This window comes from Pseudophryne corroboree, chromosome 5 (genome assembly GCF_028390025.1).
Source record: "Pseudophryne corroboree isolate aPseCor3 chromosome 5, aPseCor3.hap2, whole genome shotgun sequence".
In the NCBI taxonomy this organism is placed as follows: Eukaryota; Metazoa; Chordata; class Amphibia; order Anura; family Myobatrachidae; genus Pseudophryne; species Pseudophryne corroboree.
In genome coordinates, this window is record NC_086448.1 from 38874818 (window position 1) to 38893258 (window position 18441).

Here is an 18441-nt window from a genome sequence, read left to right on the forward strand (position 1 = left end):
TGGGGGAGATGTATCAAAGCTTGGAGATAAAGTGGAGAGAGATAAAGGGGATATGTATAAAAGCTTGGAGAGAGACTTGGGTTGGGCATGATATGCCAGCGGTTTGGATGCCGGTTGTCAGAAGACCGACCGCGGCATCCCGATGGTGAGAATTCAGACAGGGGCGAGGTAAGTATACTTACCTTTCACTAATGCTCCCCTAACCCTAACCCTCCCTTTCCGCAACCTAAACCTAATTTCCCCCCGCAGCCTAAACCTATCCCCCCTTTCCCGCAGCCTAAACCTAACCCCCCTTTCCCGCAGCCTAACCCTAACCATTTCTCCCCTGCAGCCTAACCCTCCCCGAGGGTGCCTAAACCCACCCCCTCTCCCCGCAGCCTAACCCTCTGCTTCCCAGAGCATGACCCTAACCCTCCCCCCACAGCATCCGGGCACTGGGATTGTGTGTTCCTTATCGGGATTCTGGTGCTGGCATTTCAAGCAGTGTCGGATTCTGTCATCGGTTTTTCAACTGCTGGGATCCCAGAGACTTAGGGGTCTATTTACTAAGCCTTGGAGAGAGATAAAGTGGACGGAGATAAAGTACCAGCCAGTCAGCTCCTACCTGCCATGTTACAGGCTGTGTATAAATAATGACAGTTAGGAGCTGGTTGATTGGTACTTTATCTCTCTCCAAGGCTGAGTAAATGGACCCCAAAGTACCAACCAATCAGCTCCTAGCTGTCATTTTTCAAACACAGCCCGTAGAGTGACAGTTGGAAGCTGACTCGCTGGTACTTTCTCTCTCCACTTTATCTCTCACCAAGCTTTGATAAATCTCCCCCAAAGTCCCACAGTCGCCCCTATATGGGCCCAGAGCTTTGTTGAACCTACGGCTGCATTTTGTACGTTAAAAAGATGAAACTTTCTGTAGTGTTTATCGGCACAATAATATAATCCACAACAAAACAACAATGCATATATAATGTACAATGCGGGTCATTCTGAGTTGATCGTAGCCCTGCAAAATTTTTCAGGGCTACGACCCTGACCATAGACATGTGGGGGGACGCCCAGCACAGGGCTATCCCGCCCCACATGTCAGGGCCGCCCCCCCCCGCACCCCCTTCCCCGCACGCAGAAGTGCAAAAGCATCGCACAGTGGCGATGCTTATGCACTTGAGGAGTAGCTCCCTCGTCGCTCCCCGGCCCACAGCGTCTGCTTGTGACATCACGCAGTCGCTACGGCCCATCCCCCGCACAGTCCGGCCAGGCCTGCGCTGGCCGGACCGCGCCCACGAACTGGCGGCCAAACTCCGCCATTCCGCCCCATCCTGCCCAGCGAACGCCTCTGCCTGTCAATCAGGCAGAGGCAATCGTAGCGCAGCGGCATGCGCTGGCGCTCTGCGGTGCCGGCGCATGCGCAGTTCTGACCCAATCGCGCCGCTGCGATAAACTGCAGCGTGCGATCGGGTCAGAATGACCCCCAATATACAGTATGTCCATATGCAGAATCACACTTTAAATTTAGAGAGGGGGGTGGGGGAGGAAAGGGTCATCAGGCTGAGATCAGTATTGGAGCATTCATGTAATTGCGCAGCCACAGATATACCTATTACTGTAAGGGCTGTATATAGTGCGGGGGCAGTATCGCTGCAACAATCCATGTTATTGGAGGAACTCATTGTGAAACCCCCCTTCCTTTTCCCATAGCGCTGCAGCCTGTGCTGGTCGCTGCTAGTGCCAGGAGATGAACAGATTAGGGTGCACCAAGCCGGGCAGGCTACGAGTGGGAAATCCACAGATGCGTCATTGTGGGACACAGCCCTAGACTTTACAGCACAGGGCTGATTACACTAGTACAAATGGGACTGCAAAATAAAATACAAACCCCTTTCCCAGCGGGGCTCCTAACACCCCTGTCAGTGGGTACTGGGGTAACAGTTAAACACAGGGGGTCATTCCGAATTGATCGCTCGATAGTAGTTTTTAGCAGCCATGCTAACACATAGTCGCCGCCCACCGGGGAGTGTATTTTCGCTTTGCAGGAGTGCGAACGCCTGTGCAGCAGAGCGCCTGCAAAGACATTTTGTGCAAAACAAGACCAGCCCTGGACTTACTCTTCGTGTGCGTTGATTCTGACGTTGGAGGGTTGGCTTTTGACGTTACACACCCGCCAAGCGTTCGCCCAGCCACGCCTGTGTTTTTTCCAAACACTCCCTGAAAACGGTCAGTTGACACCCAGAAACGCCCCCTTCCTGTCAATCACCTTGCATTGTGCCGTGCAACTCAAAGCTTCGCTGGAACCTGTGCAAAACCGCAAAGGTCTTTGTACCCGTACGTCGCGCGTGCGCATTGCGGTGCATACGCATGCGCAGAAATGCCGATTTTTAGCCTGATCACTGCGCTGCAAACAACGGCAGCTAGCGATCAACTCGGAATGACCCCTGTAGTGAGAAATCATCACTTTGTACATGGCACTGCTGGGTTGAGGCAGCAATGAACTGCTTGGGTATATTTTTACTCGTGTAAAACTGTAACTGTTAGCGTTGCCATAGCTACCACAGCACGCTGGTATTTGCAGAACTACAAGCAACAGCATGCTCTGGCATTCAGTGCTTGCTGGATCCTGTAGAGCCACAAAAAAATTATCAATTAAAAAACAGACAGTGTGATAAAATGTTTTGTTAACATAAATACTTTCCAAAGCCCTATTTTACCTGTGTATTATTCACTTAAAGCCATAGTCTGTGCACCGGTATTTAGGGGGTCATTCCGAGTTGATCGCTAGCTGCATTCGTTAGCAATGAGGCAAAAAACTGCACTTCTGTGCATGCGTATGCAGCGCAATGCGCATGCGCGTCATACTATTGCTACGAACGATGTAGTTTCACACAGGGTCTAGCGAAGCTTTTCAGTCGCACTGCTGGCCGCAGAGTGATTTGACAGGAAGTGGGCGTTTCTGGGTGTCAACTGACCGTTTTCAGGGAGTGTTCGTAAAAACGCAGGCGTGCCAGGAAAAACGCAGGCGTGGCTGGGCGAACGCAGGGCGTATTTGTGACGTCAAAACAGGAACTGAACAGTCTGAAGTGATCGCAAGCGCTGAGTAGGTTTTAGTACTACTCAGAAACTGCACAAAAAAACTTTGTAGCCGCTCTGCGATCCTTTCGTTCGCACTTCTGCTAAGCTAAAATACACTCCCAGTGGGAGGCGGCATAGCGTTTGCACGGCTGCTAAAAACTGCTAGCGAGCGAACAACTCGGAATAACCCCTTTAATTCATTAGGAAATACACATAGAAGCACGTACAGTAGATGATGTAGCTGCATCTTCTGTAGCCGCATTGGGAATTACCGGATAGGAGGTCTGTAACCCAGTGCCGTAACTAGGCATTTTAGCGCTGTGTGCAAGAAATGGCACCCCCCCCCCCCCATGCAAGATAGGGGCAGTGCGCGGCGTAGGCGTGCAAAAAATATATAGAGGCGTGGCTTCACAGGGAAGGGGTGTGGCCACAAAATAATACCAATTCATACTACGGTGCACAGTAGTCTCCATTATTCAAATTACGCTGCACTGTAGCGCCACTACATCAGTCAGAGCCCCCTTTTACACATTACGGCAGCCAGTCCCCGTTTTTTTACACATTACGGCAGACAGCGTGCCCTTTTTACACATTACGGCAGACAGCATACCCCTTTTTACACATTACGGCAGACAGTGTCCCCCATTTTACACATTACGGCAGACAGTGTCCCCCTTTTTACACATTACGGCAGACAGCATACCCCTTTTTACACATTACGGCAGACAGTGTCCCCCATTTTACACATTACGGCAGACAGTGTCCCCCTTTTTACACTGTACGGCAGACAGCGTCCCCTTTTTACACATTACGGCAGACAACGTCCCCTTTTTACACTGTACGGCAGACAACGTCCCCTTTTTACACTGTACGGCAGACAACGTCCCCTTTTTACACTGTACAGCAGACAGCGTCCCCTTTTTACACTGTACAGCAGACAGCGTCCCCCTTTTTACACATTATGGCAGCCAGCCCCCCTTTTTACACATTGCAGCAGACAGGATAGATAGATAGATAGATAGATAGATAGATAGATAGATAGATAGATAGATAGATAGATAGATAGATAGATACTTACCATCTCTCCCTGCTGGCTCAGGCAGTCAGGCTCCTCGGTGCAGGCTTCATGCAGCAGATCCCAGGCAGGGGTGAAGGAGAAGGAGGGAGGGGGACTGGAGCATTGTAGTGGTGGCACTGCTGCAGCTGTCCCTCTCCTTCCGCATTGGCTGCCCGCCACCGCTGTAAATTCTGGGATGAGGGAAGCGCATCCCAGCATTCACAGCAGCACCGGGCAGCCAATGCTGAAGGAGAGGGACTGCTGCAGCGGCGCCACTACCAATTACATAGCGCTGCTGCGGCTCTAGTCCCACTCCTTCCTCCTCCTCCTCCTCCCCTGCCTCCGGAGCTGCTCCTCTCCTCTTCTCCAGCGCGGCGCACACAGCACAGCACAGGCGGCTTGTAATGAGCCAATTTGGCTCATTACAAGCCACTAGCCATTGCGCCCTCAGGGCGACTGCGCTGTGTGCCAGGCTCTGCTGTAACCGGTGAGATTTTGGCGATTTAGTTGCTAGATTCAAAACTGCAATAATTTAAAAAGGCAAAACCAACCGATTTTTTACTTTTTAAATTATTGACGCTTTTAATCTAGCGGCTAAATTGTCAGAATCTCACAGGTGCCTGCAACTCGTGAGCTATTTTATTAACCCAGTGGTTTGTCCCTTTTTATTTCACACCAGTAAATAAAAATATTTATTGAGCGATAGCTGATGAACTTTCAATTTCTCACATTGAACCTCTATGCAGAAAGCGAGAAAAAAAAAATCATTTTAATGAACGCTGAAAATAGAACGGCCTCCGTAACGCTAAAGATAGTCGCCCTAAGACCTTTTTTCAAGTATGTTAACACTCTGAATTACCTTGTCAGTCGGCTTTTTATCTGCGGCTTCAGAGCAGACGCTCAGGGCAAAAACAAACTGACTTCACTAATTAGCTAGAAATAATGCAGAAATATCTGCAAATGAATGAATTCTACAGTGTAATAATGTGTGCCTACGTCTACATAAGAAAGTGGTTTTCCATTCAGTCCCTGGTGGTAATAATTCTTCAAAGCTAATAAGGATATCCGCAATTTTCACATCAATCGTCATAAATAATGAAATCACTGTGATCTGAAGTCTCCATTAATGTAATTATTCTTAATTTTCCGCCAGGGCTTTCCAGGAAATCCAGGAGAGAGAGGACTACCGGGGGCACCGGTAAGTCCACGTTTAATTGTAACACATCGTACCTATCAATCTGTCTTTCTTTGTAAATTACAATTTGTACTATTTTATTGACTTGGTGTCAGTAACCCCAGGACTGGATTAAGGGCTACACATGTCTAGTACTTATAATAATGACGGGTCTACTGTGCAAGAGCTGTGTTGCCCCCGCGGAACATGTGACATCATTATGTAACAAAGATAGGCCTAGATTTATCAAGCCTTGGAGAGTGATAAGTAGCACGGTGATAAAGTACCAACCAATCGGCTCCTAACTGTCATTTTTCAAATGCAGCCTGTAACATGGCAGTTAGGAGCTGATTGCCTGGTTTTTTTATCACTGTGCTATTTACCACTCTCCAAGGCTTGATAAATCTGGGTCGTAGTACCCGGATGATAGCAGTCAGTCAGCAGAGCACCTCTCCAGGCTTTAGGTTGCACCCCACAGGCCAGAGAAAGGAGCCACTCTGGTAGGGACCATGGCGCCCCTTGGTTTTACACCTCGGGTGGCGTCCCCAGTCGCACACCTCTCCCCGAGTCCCTGAGAGTTACATTCACGTATAATTATGTGGCATCTCCTCGGTCTGTGAATAAGCACTTACTGTACTGAGGATTTACCCCCTACACTCAAAAGCCGCCTCTCTAGGCGTAAGCCACTTACAGTATGATGGAATATCTGCTCTATAAGTGCTGTCAATTTAACAATACATGTTATGTTTTATTTTCCCTTTTCTAGGGTCAAGCCTCCGCGCTCTCCCCAGGGGACTTACAACACCTCTTTAAGGTAAGAATGATTACAGCCGCCATCCTCCGTCACAGCGGGTACAGAGCAGACGCAGCGTGATATGAGTTGTAGGCCACCTACGTTATTAATGTAACCACTGTGTAAATAAACATAAAAGGTAACAGGAAAATGATGAGAATGACAATAAATAAAAGTTATCTGTGTACTATAGTGAGTGTGGGATTTATTCTGTGTCATTTTGCTTTGCAGTTTTAGTACAGCTTAGAATCCTGTACTTAAATCACGCTGCCATAAGCACAGAACAAGGCTCCTTCACTTACTGTAGGATCCGATACCCAGATATGTACCACAGTGTCATGCAGCGGGGTCTGTCCAACCGGGAGTCTCCTCAGTGCATTGTAATTCACTCCTGATCACCCAGAGCAATAGAACACAGCCTACTGTACCTCTTTTCCCTGTCCTCTAACACAGAACCGTAGATCAAGGAGCTGAGACTTGTGCTTTATTAGCTATATAGAAAGAAATGAAGTCCGTGCAACTCACTTGTCCATTCCCGACCAGTTCTGCGCACTGGTGACCAAGTGTAAGGCAGACTGGTCCTAATTATGTTCCACTCCGAGCCAAGACCCTGGTTCTGCACAATGCTGATTTCTTCTACTGTAGGTTTTATTTGTGCACAATGTCTTACAAACCGTTTATAAAGCCGGAAGACCATTGATGCTTCTCCTGTGGAAGGAACTCTCACTTCTATAGTGATGTTCGTTTCATAGAAGTGCAAACAACCCAGCTTTATATTTTTTATCTCAGCATCTGTCTCTGAAATACTACACAAGGTTGTGCAGACGTAGCACCTTCTAAATCGCTCCTGCATTATTAAAACTGGCATTCACCTATTTATGTAAATCTACTGAGGATTCATGGCTCTTCTGCTTGCCAAATGAGTAGCAAATTCTGCAGAAGGACTTTTGTTACTGGTGCTAACATTCATGGACTGCAGATCTGTGTGCGTCTAGCAGATAAGAGCATGGGGAGTTTCTTCATGTTTAATCAAAACATTTAAGCTTGCAGCCCGCCGTCAAGGGACCCCAATTCTCTGCAAGTGCCTACACCAGCATACATGCCCAGCACACAATTACATTGCAGCTAAATGCACTCACCTCTCAGGTACAGAGGGTAACATCTAGACAAGGGCTGACTTGTGAGCACACTCAGCCTTTTATAGCCTTCAATGGAAGCAGCCATGATAACACTACGCAACATATTGAAACAGAGAACGAAAAAATATGTATATTATTTGGCCTTAATATTGCTATGCGGCCGGTACGGGTACCAATATGGGTAAAATCAAGCGCTGGCATTTATCTTCTGCTTTTGATTGAAATTTCTGCACTTTGTTTTGCCAGTAGATTGGGTGACCCCTGAAATTTACCAAATTCTGAAATGTGCAAAGCTGCTCACCCCCCATCTACAGTTGCGATACTCAGGCTGTGCTTCCTCCCTCTCCACTCTGTGATCCTCTGCTACCATGTGAAGCAGGGTCGTAACTAGGTTGATGTGACATGTGCCACCGTACAGGGCACCACAAAGGCAGGGGGCGCTGTTCTGCAGCACCTGTCAATTTTCTGTTTTATCAATCTCACTTGCAACTTCCTCCTCTGTAATCCCCGGCATCACCTGGCTGCCCCCATCTCCCCCCTAACGTCCCTAAGCACCTTCAGTCACACACTCATTTATCTAAGGTGCACATTTCATAATACTCACATACTTCCCATACAGGAGCAAATAGCTTCATGACCAAGGTGTCTGACTGCAGTATGGAAGGTCGTGGGTTCGAAACCTGAGTACAACAGTATTTCTTTTTCATCCACTAGGGGTCACTGGAGTACTCTTGGGATATAGACGGTGCTTTAGCAGGGATAGGCACATTTAAATATTTAAATGTGTAACCCTCCATACTCCCAACATGCGTCAGTGTTTTTTATGTGCCTCATGGGACCGCACATCCTGGACTGAAGCTCCAGAATTTTCTATTTTTTTAATTTTTACCTTTTTAAATTTTCACCACAGCCCTTCCCAGCTTACTAAGAAGTTTGGGTCCGGGTCTGTGTGTCCAAAAATGATGGGAGTGTACTGTAAGTATAGGTGTTCTATAAAAAAAATAAAATTTTATATATATATATATATATATATATATAGAAACAAAAATCAGGAGAATGCGCCCATAGTGCAGATAAATTTATTTCAAACACAGAATAAAAACAGAACATTCCATGGATTATAAAAGACTCGTACCCTAAATGACCCACTCTTTGGGCCAGTTTAAGCACATTAGACAATCCACCAGGCAATCCACCAAACCTGCTGCGGTCAAAGACCGGACCATGCACCGCGCCGGTAAAAGCCGAACCCGTCAGGTCACTCACAATGAAGCAGCCGGGATGTATGAGCCGGGTGGGAGAAGACGCACGTCTGGCAAGCCCCGCCTCTACGCGTTTCGTAGTTACTTCGTCAGGAGGCTGGCTTGTCAGACGTAATGGGAGCTATATATACCACAATGAGATATTTTACAAGCTGAATCCAATAATTAACGGCACTTGCATAAGTTCTCCTCCATTTTTGCAGTCTTGACATACAAAGGGAATACATGAATGAACGTATACAAAACAGACATATATGCTTACTAAAACACATATTTAAAAACATTTTAAAAATGTATTGCACAATATATATCAATAAAGCAAGGTGATTTATATATATATACATACTGTATATCATGTGGAAGGGGCATTACTGCAAGTGCTTTCACTGGGCGCTAAGGCTCGCCTTCTGTTCCTGTTTGAGGGGGGGCGCCAATGCTTCTTTTCTGGCCCAAGGCTCTGATATGAAGCCTTACAAAACCTTTAAAGATTTATTATACAGTTAAAACAGGTGTACCACACAGCAAAGTTATTATTATTATTGCTGTTTGTATTTAAACAAATCTGTGGTTTAAAGGGATCACCTAATCTCTAGAAAGCTGGTTCCTACATTTAACTTATGCTGGGTACACACTGGACGATATATTGTCCATTTAATTGAACGAATGTTCTGTATATTGTTTGCGGATCAGTGTGTGTGAACACATGATATGTCTGTGAATGACACCATTCACAGACATAGCACAACGGGCCTGCAGTACAGCCGATGGCCGATATATCTGCATATATACAGTATCAGCACATCTGGCTGTGTGTACCTGCTGACCACCCTTACTCTTGCTGCCGGGACCGCCAATGAATGACATCTCAACTGTGCGGGCAAATTCAAATGCCAGCCCAGTTGTGAGGTTAGCGCAAACACCGACCAGCCAATCGGCAAGTGTGTATGCTAACCAGAACGGGACGCTTGATCGCCAAACAGGTAGGTATGATAGGTCACTATCACTGACCTGGTTTGGGAGTGTTGTGGACTCGGGGCTTCTTCCGATGACCGGGAAGAGGAACCGCCACTGGGTCGTAGTAGAGATGGCCGGATGTAGGTCTTCCTCATGCAGAACTAAGACGGCAGGCGGGAGGCCCAGAGGAATTCTTGTAGGTCTCCTGTAAGACAAGACTTGTAGAAATAATGAAGGCTGGGGTACTGAGATATTGGAGACACTGTGGTATTGAAGGCACTGAGGTACTGGGAGTACAGGGAGTGCTGGGAGACCCTTGGAGGCACGGAGGTGTTTGGAGGCACGGAGGTGCTTGGAGGCACGGAGGTGTTTGGAGACACCGAGGTGTTTGGAGGGACGAGGTGCTTGGAGGCACGAGGTGCTTGGAGACACGGAGGTAACTGGAGGCACGGAGGTGCTTTGAGGCGCGGAGGTGCTTGGAGGCACGGGGTGCTTGGAGGCACGAGGTGCTTGGAGGCACGGAGGTGCTTGGAGGCACGGAGGTAACTGGAGGCACGGAGGTAACTGGAGGCACGGAGGTAACTGGAGGCACGGAGGTGCTTGAGGCGCGGAGGTGCTTGGAGGCACGAGGTGCTTGGAGGCACGAGGTGCTTGGAGGCACGGAGGTGCTTGGAGGCACGGAGGTGCTTGGAGGCACGAGGTGCTTGGAGACACGGAGGTAACTGGAGGCACGGAGGTGCTTGTAGGCACAGGATGCTTGGAAGCACAGGTTGCTTGTAGGCACAGGATGCTTGGAAGCACAGGTTGCTTGTAGGCACAGGATGCTTGGAAGCACAGGATGCTTGCAGGGACAGGATGCTTGGAAGCACAGGATGCTTGCAGGGACGGGATGCTTGGAAGCACAGGATGCTTGCAGGGACAGGGAGCTCTGGATCATAGCTTCCACAGGAGAAACGAAGATACTCAGGCATCGGATCTCTGCCTGGTATCTGATTTTAAATTCCCCGCCCTAGCCTGATTGGCGGAGCAGGCAGGTGACGTCAGACCTGCTCCGCCTCCTTGCCCTTGCTTGTGATGGCGGCGCCCTTGCTTCCGGGAAGCCGCCGGAGAGCAGCGCCGACCCGCCGCTGAAGCCGGAGACTGACAGGGGAAGAGAGGCGCCGGGCAGACCAGGCCACCCGCAGGGACAAGCGCGGTCGCCGCTGCCCGAGGTTCGTGACAGTACCCCCTCCTCCAGGAGTGGCCCCTGGACACTTCCCGGGCTTAGTCGGATGTCTGGAGTGGAAGATCCGAATCAGACGAGGAGCCGTTACTTCAGTAGCCCCAATCCAACTTCTCTCCTCAGGTCCATAACCCTTCCAGTCCACCAAGTACTGTAATTTTTTATGAAGATAACGAGAGTCCAGAATAGCTTTGATTTCAAACTCCGCTCCAGCTTCTGCCACTACGGACGTTGGCCTTGGGAGTGCTGAGTGGAATCGATTCAGTATGAGGGGACGGAGTAGAGAAACATGGAAGGCGTTAGGTATGCGAAGATGGGCAGGCAAACCCAGTTTACAGACCACAGGATTTAAGACTTGTAGCACAGGGTAAGGACCGATGAACCTTGGAGCGAATTTCATGGTGGGCACCTTCAACCGGAGATTCCGTGTGGACAGCCATACCCTGTCCCCAACTTTATATTGAGGTGCGGCTTGCCGTTTCTTATCTGCAAAGAACTTGTACCGAACAGAAACCTGCTTAAGATTAGCATGAACCTTTCTCCAAATTTGTCCAAAGTGTCGTAGAGTGGACGCTACAGCAGGAACCTCTATTATCGGAAGGCTTGGAAATTCCGGAACACGGGGATGGAACCCGTAGTTGACGAAAAATGGTGATTCCCCAGTGGAAGAATGAAACAAATGGTTATGGGCAAACTCCGCCCAAGGCAACAACTCCACCCAGTTGTCCTGTGAAGGAGAGAGATACAACCGAAGAAAAGTCTCTAGATCTTGATTGACTCGTTCCGTTTGTCCATTTGTTTGGGGATGATAAGCCGACGAAAACTTAAGTTTAATGTGTAGAGTTGAACAAAGGGCTTTCCAAAACCTGGCGGTGAACTGTACTCCACGGTCAGAAACAATCTCTTGTGGCAACCCATGCAAACGAAAATGTTCTCGGATAAACAATAGAGCCAGTTTCGGTGCTGTCGGAAGACCAGTCAAGGGCACAAAGTGTGCCATCTTCGAAAAACGGTCAACGATAACCCAAACGGTGTTGCAACCCTTGGAACAGGGCAAGTCAGTGATGAAGTCCATGGAAATGTGAGTCCAGGGTCTCACAGGGATAGGCAGAGGACGAAGTAACCCTGCAGGAGGCAGACGAGGAGATTTATGTTGTGTACATTGGGGACATGAATTAACGCAATCTTGTACATCCTTCCTCATGGTGTTCCACCAGTAAGACCTTTGCAGAAACTTGTACATCTTCTGAGCGCCGGGATGACCGGAAAACTTGGAGTTATGGACCCACCGTAGTATTCCTGGGCGGAATCTAGCTGGTACGGACATTCTTCCAGGAGGAGGAGCTGGAGTAGTTAAAGCAGCAGAGACAGAAACTGGATTCAGAATTAAACCCCGCTCCGGAGGTTCATCCTCGTCTGTGGGAACCTGTGAACGGGAAAGCGCATCTGCTTTAATATTGAGAGTCCCGGCACGGTACTTGATAATGAACGAGAATCGGGAAAAGAAAAGTGCCCATCTCGCCTGGCGAGGATTCAAACATTGTGCGGATTTGATGTACAGTAAATTCTTGTGATCCGTGTAGATGGTAAACACATGTTTAGCCCCTTCTAGAAGATATCTCCATTCTTCCAAGGCAGATTTGATTGCCAAGAGTTCCTGGTCTCCAATAGAGTAATTTCGTTCGGCTGGAGAGAATTTACGAGAGTGGAAGCCACACGGATGTAATTTCTTATCAGAGGAATGCTGGGAGAGGACAGCCCCCACCCCGACTGAAGATGCATCAACTTCTAAGAAGAAGGGTTCCTCGAAATTTGGTTGTTGGAGAACTGGAGCCGTCGTGAAAGCTAACTTTAAGCGAGAAAAAGCTACAATGGCTTCCGGAGGCCACAAACTAGGATTAGAACCCTTTCTCGTCAGGGCAGTAATGGGTGCAACAATGGTGGAGAAACCTTTAATGAATTTCCTGTAGTAGTTCGCAAAGCCCAGGAACCTTTGTATTGCTTTCAGGGAAAGAGGCTGAGTCCAATCACGAATGGCCGACAACTTTTCCGGATCCATGCGAAGCTCCGTCCCCGAGATGACATAACCGAGGAACGGAATAGATGTTACTTCAAAGGTACATTTGGAAAGCTTGGCGTAGAGATGATTCTCTTGTAAACGGTGTAGCACCTCTTTGACTTGAGTCCTGTGTTCGACAAGATTCTTGGAAAAAATCAGTATGTCGTCCAGATATACCACAACGCTCTGATACAGCATATCACGAAAGATTTCGTTGACGAATCCCTGGAAAACCGCGGGAGCATTACTAAGACCAAACGGCATCACCAAGTATTCGTAATGCCCATCTCGGGTATTAAAGGCAGTCTTCCATTCATCCCCCTCTCGGATGCGTATAAGATTATAAGCTCCTCTCAAGTCGAGTTTTGAAAAAATGCGGGCACCACGAACCCTATCAAATAACTCTGTGATTAGTGGCAAGGGGTATTTATTCTTAATAGTAATGTCGTTTAGGCCGCGGTAGTCGATGCATGGTCTCAACCCCCCGTCCTTTTTCTTCACGAAAAAGAAGCCTGCACCAGCAGGGGAGGAAGAGGGGCGAATGAATCCCTTGAGCATATTGGACTTAATATACTCCGACATGGCTTGAGTCTCGGGAAGAGACAGAGGATATGTGCGACCACGAGGTGGCGTCTTCCCTGGGACAAGGTCAATAGGGCAGTCCCAAGGCCTGTGAGGTGGTAACAGGTCAGCAGCTTGTTCCGAAAATACGTCCTTGTACCCTTGATATGCCTCCGGAATGTGCTCTTCATCCGTTTTGGAGGTAACACGGAGCGGACAAACAGGAGTAAGACAATTAGTGTGACAAAAGGAACTCCAGGACAGAATTTGTGACGACTTCCAATCGATGTGGGGGTTATGACTTTTCAGCCAAGGCATTCCAAGAACCAGATCATGGGGCATTTCTGGGATTACCAAGAGTTCCAAATCTTCCTGATGTAGAGCCCCGACCCGCAGCTTAACTGGCCCCGTGCGCCACATTATGAGACCTTTGGAAATTCTAGTCCCGTTGATAGCCGTCAGTGAAATTGGCCGCTCGATAGGCCGTAACTTTAAACCCAAACTTTGGGCACAGAAGGAAGAAACGAAGTTCCCTGCAGCTCCGGAATCCAATAGGGCTTCACAAGACCTGGAGACTGAATTGGAGACTAGAGTTACTGGAAGCAAGCAGTCCGAAGTTGGAGAAGCTTTTGTCGTAACTCCCAGCTTGACTCCTCCGGAACAAGCTAGGTCTGCCCGTTTCCCGGACGGACTTTACAAGATTTAAGAAAATGATCTGCGGCTCCACAGTAAAGGCAGAGTTTACCCTCACGACGACGCTGTCGTTCTTCCGGAGACAGTCGGGAGCGGTTAATTTGCATGGGCTCATCTGAGCTAGGTGAGGCCACCGGCCTAGGAGTAGGATTCCGGAACCTGGAACGATCCGAACGGTTACGTTCTCTTCCACGCTCCTGCATCCGAAGATCCACCTTGACGCAAAGGGAAATCAAATCTTCTAATGGATCCGGCAGATCTCTAGTAACCAGCTCGTCTTTCAGCCGGTCGGAAAGACCGTTCCAGAAGGCAGCTCTCAGGGCATCATTATTCCAGCGTAGTTCGGAAGCAATGGTCTGGAAATGAACCACGTACTGGCCCACGGAACGGGCGCCCTGCCGAACACGGAGCAAATCGGAAGAAGCAGTGGTCATTCTGCCGGGCTCGTCGAAAATCCTTCGAAAGGACGAGATGAAGTTGGTGTAGTTGGAAACCATGGGATCAGATCGTTCCCATAATGGAGACACCCAATCCAAAGCAGAACCTTCCAACAGAGAAATAATATATGCTACCTTGGACCGGTCTGTAGGAAAGTTGTGTGCAAGTAGCTCGAAATGTACCTCGCACTGGTTCAAGAAACCACGACAATTTTTGGGATTCCCATTATAGCGGGACGGAGTAGGCAACTGAAGGCGTGGAGTGACACCGGCCGATGGTTGAACATTGCTGGCAACGGCAACTGGTGCGACTGCTGGAACAGGAGCCGGAATTACTGAGGCCAGAGACGCCTGAATCTGATCCAGACGCCCGGACAACTGCTGGAGGTACTGCATCACCTGACCTTGTGCTGCTTCCTGACTTTGCACTCGAGAAGCCAGGTTCTGGATGGCACTAGAGTCCGTGTTCCGATCCCCCGAGTCCATGAGGCCTGAGTATACTATCACTGACCTGGTTTGGGAGTGTTGTGGACTCGGGGCTTCTTCCGATGACCGGGAAGAGGAACCGCCACTGGGTCGTAGTAGAGATGGCCGGATGTAGGTCTTCCTCATGCAGAACTAAGACGGCAGGCGGGAGGCCCAGAGGAATTCTTGTAGGTCTCCTGTAAGACAAGACTTGTAGAAATAATGAAGGCTGGGGTACTGAGATATTGGAGACACTGTGGTATTGAAGGCACTGAGGTACTGGGAGTACAGGGAGTGCTGGGAGACCCTTGGAGGCACGGAGGTGTTTGGAGGCACGGAGGTGCTTGGAGGCACGGAGGTGTTTGGAGACACCGAGGTGTTTGGAGGGACGAGGTGCTTGGAGGCACGAGGTGCTTGGAGACACGGAGGTAACTGGAGGCACGGAGGTGCTTTGAGGCGCGGAGGTGCTTGGAGGCACGGGGTGCTTGGAGGCACGAGGTGCTTGGAGGCACGGAGGTGCTTGGAGGCACGGAGGTAACTGGAGGCACGGAGGTAACTGGAGGCACGGAGGTAACTGGAGGCACGGAGGTGCTTGAGGCGCGGAGGTGCTTGGAGGCACGAGGTGCTTGGAGGCACGAGGTGCTTGGAGGCACGGAGGTGCTTGGAGGCACGGAGGTGCTTGGAGGCACGAGGTGCTTGGAGACACGGAGGTAACTGGAGGCACGGAGGTGCTTGTAGGCACAGGATGCTTGGAAGCACAGGTTGCTTGTAGGCACAGGATGCTTGGAAGCACAGGTTGCTTGTAGGCACAGGATGCTTGGAAGCACAGGATGCTTGCAGGGACAGGATGCTTGGAAGCACAGGATGCTTGCAGGGACGGGATGCTTGGAAGCACAGGATGCTTGCAGGGACAGGGAGCTCTGGATCATAGCTTCCACAGGAGAAACGAAGATACTCAGGCATCGGATCTCTGCCTGGTATCTGATTTTAAATTCCCCGCCCTAGCCTGATTGGCGGAGCAGGCAGGTGACGTCAGACCTGCTCCGCCTCCTTGCCCTTGCTTGTGATGGCGGCGCCCTTGCTTCCGGGAAGCCGCCGGAGAGCAGCGCCGACCCGCCGCTGAAGCCGGAGACTGACAGGGGAAGAGAGGCGCCGGGCAGACCAGGCCACCCGCAGGGACAAGCGCGGTCGCCGCTGCCCGAGGTTCGTGACAGTCACGCTGTCTGCAGTCTGTGCATTATAACCTGACCAATCCCTTATAGTACAGTGTCATTCCTTTATAGGGCAGGAGGTGCTTGGTTTGTCAGAGCCATTTCATTGAAATTTACAGTCAAAAAGCATGGCGGCATTAGGGCTCATTCCCACCTACTGTGTGGAATGTACATGGAAAATAAAACAATTCTCCACCTATTGTATGATCCCATTCCAGTATTCACTGTGTGGTTCACTTAAAAAAACCAAACTGCATTTCTGTATCCAAAAGTATACCAAAGATATATAGTAATATTGTCTTCCACTGAATGGTAAGTACTGGGAACTTCATGATTGTGTTGTGTTCTGTACATTTATCTGTAACCAGGGTGCTCAGAGATCCAAGTTCCCGGCCATCAGGCAGAGTGACCATGTATATATGTCTTGTGTGATTAGTATAACTGCTACAGTGTTACTTTGTATCGACTGAAATATTTCTGCTTAATTATGAAGGATGGGTGCAGAGATTGTCCGGCAGGGCCGCCCGGGCTGGCGGGAATCCCAGGAATTAAGGGAGATAAAGGTCTCCGAGGCTCTCCAGGAAAGGATGGCATCGATGGTAAAAAGGTACAGTACAATCCTTCCATCATCTACAGAATGACTATGTTTATACTGGACGTACAGATGGGGCAAGACACAGAGAAAGCAAATCAAGGAGTGGTGTTGGGAGATTGTGAGCCTAGGGGGGATGAAGAAGTAGCATTGTATTTGTCCCACCTTGTAATTACAGGTACAGTGTAAAATTATTGGCACCAATAATTAATTAACTTAAGTGCAACAAAAAATGTTTGCCACTATGTTGCATCCGGTGTATGGGGGGCAGACACTATGTACTGTACTGTAGGGTTGTCTCTTCTTAGGGAAACCTGTCTAAGCCCGGTAACTACTGTAAGCCTTTCCCACAAATGCACATTGCTGGTCCTCCATTAATCATCAGCTATCGCCCCACAATCAATTTTTATTTTTTATTATAACTGCTTTTATACAGGAACTACAGTACTTACCCGCATAGTTGATGCATCAAGTTATTATGTATTTAACATACTACTGTCTGTAAGCGCCCATACACAAAGTAATAAAGACAGCTAATTTAGGCATTAGGTTGTGAATCATTGATCCTGATCATATCAGGTCAATAAATGTCATTTACTGCAGTGCAAAGATGGATTTTGTGCAATGCGCTAGTAGTAAGGAGAAACGCGTGGATTTTTAAGCAAACATAGGGGGCACTTGTGATGAGCTGGAAAATGTAACGTTCTCCCACATTCACAATAATCTCTATTGTAATCAAGGTGGGAGAAGGAGCTTTAAAAGTTGAACCGATCTTTAGCTGAGGATCGACAGAACATTTTTCTGCCCACAATAGGATTTGCTGTTTAACTATCCCCAGACTCCTCCGAGACACACTTTATATCATACCCACCAAGTATACCTATTTAAATAGCACCTTTCAGATCTGAGGGCTCTGTTCACCTTTGTCCCATGGATCAGAAAGTTAGGGAGGTATTGGGTGCAGAGTGTGTGGTGCATATGGGTCCATGACTCACGGCTATCTTTGTGTTGCATACCCTGCACCCAGAACCACAACTCTCACAGTAACTGGGCTGCTGGCGGTGCCATCTTTCTGGTGATGTCTTCAGTAAAGATGGAGCTGGTACAGCAATTAGCAGGGCCGCTATACTATATTTTGCAATAGGCCCTCTCAGTTGTTAAACCGCCTCTCTATTTCCCAGCCACTACTGCCTTCCATAGCAATGAAATTACATTTTGCGTGGAGGAAAGCAAGGTAAGGGGCACCCTAGCTCCTCATTGTGGCAACCCCCGTAGAGGACAGTTCTGTGGATACTGAGGTGCTTGTGCTTCCTCAATATTTGTGATGCCGCTATCTATATCTGTGCATGCCATTTTCCAGGTATATACAGGAGGAGCACCCAGAGCCATTTTGGAAAGTTGTCTCCTATATGACATGGCCACTAGAGATGAGCGCCGGAAATTTTTCGGGTTTTGTGTTTTGGTTTTGGGTTCGGTTCCGCGGCCGTGTTTTGGGTTCAACCGCGTTTTGGCAAAACCTCACCGAATTTTTTTTGTCGGATTCGGGTGTGTTTTGGATTCGGGTGTTTTTTTCAAAAAACCCTAAAAAACAGCTTAAATCATAGAATTTGGGGGTAATTTTGATCCCAAAGTATTATTAACCTCAAAAAACATAATTTACACTCATTTTCAGCCTATTCTGAACACATCACACCTCACAATATTATTTTTAGTCCTAAAATTTGCACCGAGGTCGCTGTGTGAGTAAGATAAGCGACCCTAG

At 48.6% G+C, this 18441-nt stretch overlaps 1 protein-coding gene across 1 annotated transcript in view; it reads left to right on the forward strand.

The window, feature by feature from the left end:
• COL22A1 (collagen type XXII alpha 1 chain) overlaps nucleotides 1-18441 on the forward strand; it is a 381368-nt gene that overhangs the window by 243332 nt on the left and 119595 nt on the right. The window contains exons 32-34 of the mRNA XM_063925140.1: nucleotides 5271-5315; nucleotides 6058-6105; nucleotides 16581-16694. Coding sequence (XP_063781210.1) covers nucleotides 5271-5315; nucleotides 6058-6105; nucleotides 16581-16694 — 207 coding nt within the window. The remainder of the gene's footprint in view (nucleotides 1-5270; nucleotides 5316-6057; nucleotides 6106-16580; nucleotides 16695-18441) is intronic.